The 2,185-nt window shown below is 42.1% G+C and overlaps 1 protein-coding gene across 1 annotated transcript; it reads left to right on the top strand.

Moving 5' to 3' along the window:
* The first annotated feature begins 842 nt into the window (after positions 1-842).
* Positions 843-1,691, top strand: LOC103232054 (transcriptional coactivator YAP1-like). The gene is made up of 2 exons (XM_037994918.2): positions 843-910; positions 1,031-1,691. Exons 1-2 carry the CDS (start codon positions 843-845, stop codon positions 1,689-1,691), a joined length of 729 nt encoding a protein of 242 aa, XP_037850846.2.
* Positions 1,692-2,185: the final 494 nt, after the last annotated feature.

Raw genomic sequence — 2,185 nt, 5'->3', positions numbered from 1 at the left:
AGACAAAGAAGGCTATTATATAATCATAAAGGGATCAGTTCAGCAAGAGGACATAACAATCATAAATACATATACACTCAACATTAAAAGCACACAGGTATATAAAGCAAATATTATTATCTCTAAAGGAAGAGATAGACTCTAATACAATAAAGATTGGGGAATTCAACAACTCATGCTCGGCAACAGAAGATCATTTAGAGAGAAAATCAACAAAGAAACACTGAAATTAAAGTGCACTTTAGACCAAATGGAACTAACAAATAATTACAGAACATTTTATTCAAAAGCTGAAGAATAAACACTCAGAATATAAAACATTCTCCATAATAGATCGTATGTTAGGTCATAAAACAAGTTTTAAGAAATTAAAATAAAATTGCATCAAGTGTCTTATCAGACAAAAATGGAACAAAACCAGAAATCAATATCAAAAGAAACTTTAGAAACTGTACAAGGCTCAATGTGCATGCCTGCCCGTGCTCTGCATATTCACTTCTGCCAGGGCCAGGCCAGGACGGGAAGAGGAAGGCTTCTGGCATTTGTGTATGGGCCAGCATTGATGCAAGCACTGCAGGAGCCCTGACTCCACAGCATGTTTGAGCTCATTCCTCTCCAGCTTCTCTGCAGTTGGGAGCTGTTTGTTCATGGACACCGAACCCCACCAGAGTAGTCTGTGGCCCAGCAGCCACACCCACAGCTCAGTATCTTGGAAGTCTTTCGAGATACCTGATGATGTACCTCTACCAGCGGACTGGGAGATAGCAAAAATATCTTCTGGTCAGAGATACTTCTTAAATCACATTGATCAGACAAGAATGTGACAGGACCCCAGGAAGGCCATGTTCTTTCAGATGAATGTTACAGCCCTCACCAGTCCTTCAGTGCAGCAGAATATGATAAACTCAGCCTGAGATCCTCTTCCTGATAGATGGGAACAAGCCATGACTCAGGATGGAGAAATTTACTACATAAACTATAAGAACAAGACCACCTCTTGGCTAGACCCAAGGCTTGACCCTCGTTTTGGTAAAGCCATTAACGAGAGAATCAGTCAGAGTGCTCCAGTGAAACAGCCACCACCCCTGGCTCCCCACAGACCACAAGGAGGCGTCATGGATATTGGCAACCTCAACCAGCAGCAACAGATTCCACTGCAGCAATTGCAGATGGAGAAAGAGAAAGTGCAACTGAAACAGCAAGAACTACCTTGGCAGGAGTTAGTGTTCTGTAGCCAGTTACCAACACCGGACCAGAATGGTGGGACTCAAAATCCAGTAACTTCCCCTGAGATGTCTCAGGAATTGAGAAAAATGATGACTAAGAGCTCAGATGCCTTTCTTAACAGTGGCACCTATCACTGTCAAAACGAGAGTACAGACAGTGGACTAAGCATGAGCAGCTACAGTGTCCCTGACATCCCCAATGACTTCCTGAACAGCATTGATGAGATGGATACAGGTGATACTATCAAACAGAGAACTCTGCCCTCACAACAGAACCATTTCCCAAACTACCTCGAAGCCATTAGTGGTACAAATGAGGACCTTGGAACACTGGAAGGAGATGGAATGAACATAGGAGAGGAGTTGATGCCAAGTCTGCAGGAAGCTTTGTGTTCTGACATCCTTAATGACATGGAATCTGTTTTGGCTCCTACAAAGCTAGATAAAGAAAGCTTTCTTACATAGTGATAGAGACCTAAGATAGACTGAATTCTAAATCTATGGAGGATCTAAAGAAATAAGACATATATGCCTGAAATTTCCAAGTAAGCCAGTTGCAGTTTTCTGTCAATACAGAAAAAGTCGAACAAATGTCCAGCAAGACTCTTTCATCCACTATTTTGCTCTTCTTTGTCTATTGCTGCTGTTAATATATTGTTGACCTCTTTCACAGCTGGCCCTAAGGGAATCAAAAAGAAAAAAAAATGGTTTCTTTTGCTATTATAACTACTATTCATTCTGGGGACTTGGGAAGCGAGCCTGTTTGGATGATGGATGCCATTCCTTTTGCTTAGTTAAATGTTCACTGATTGACTGGGCATAGTGGCTCATGTCTGTAATCCCAGCACTTTGGGAGGCCAAGGTGGGCAGATCACCTGAGGTCAAGAGTTCAAGACCCACTTGGCCAACATGGTGAAACCATGTCTCTACTAAAATACAAAAATTAGCTGGGCTTGGTG

This window comes from Chlorocebus sabaeus, chromosome X, assembly GCF_047675955.1.
Source record: "Chlorocebus sabaeus isolate Y175 chromosome X, mChlSab1.0.hap1, whole genome shotgun sequence".
NCBI classification, from domain to species: Eukaryota; Metazoa; Chordata; class Mammalia; order Primates; family Cercopithecidae; genus Chlorocebus; species Chlorocebus sabaeus.
Note: the sequence above shows the minus strand (reverse complement) of the source record. Positions and strands in the feature narration are given on the sequence as shown.

What these genes read in the sequence shown, in the direction of transcription:
- LOC103232054 (XM_037994918.2), top strand. Translation starts at nt 843, where the DNA reads ATGTTCTTTCAGATGAATGTTACAGCCCTCACCAGTCCTTCAGTGCAG. An exon ending in CAGAATATGATAAACTCAGC is followed by an intron (nt 911 to 1,030) that starts CTGAGATCCTCT and finishes CCCTCGTTTTGG; the next exon opens with TAAAGCCATTAACGAGAGAA.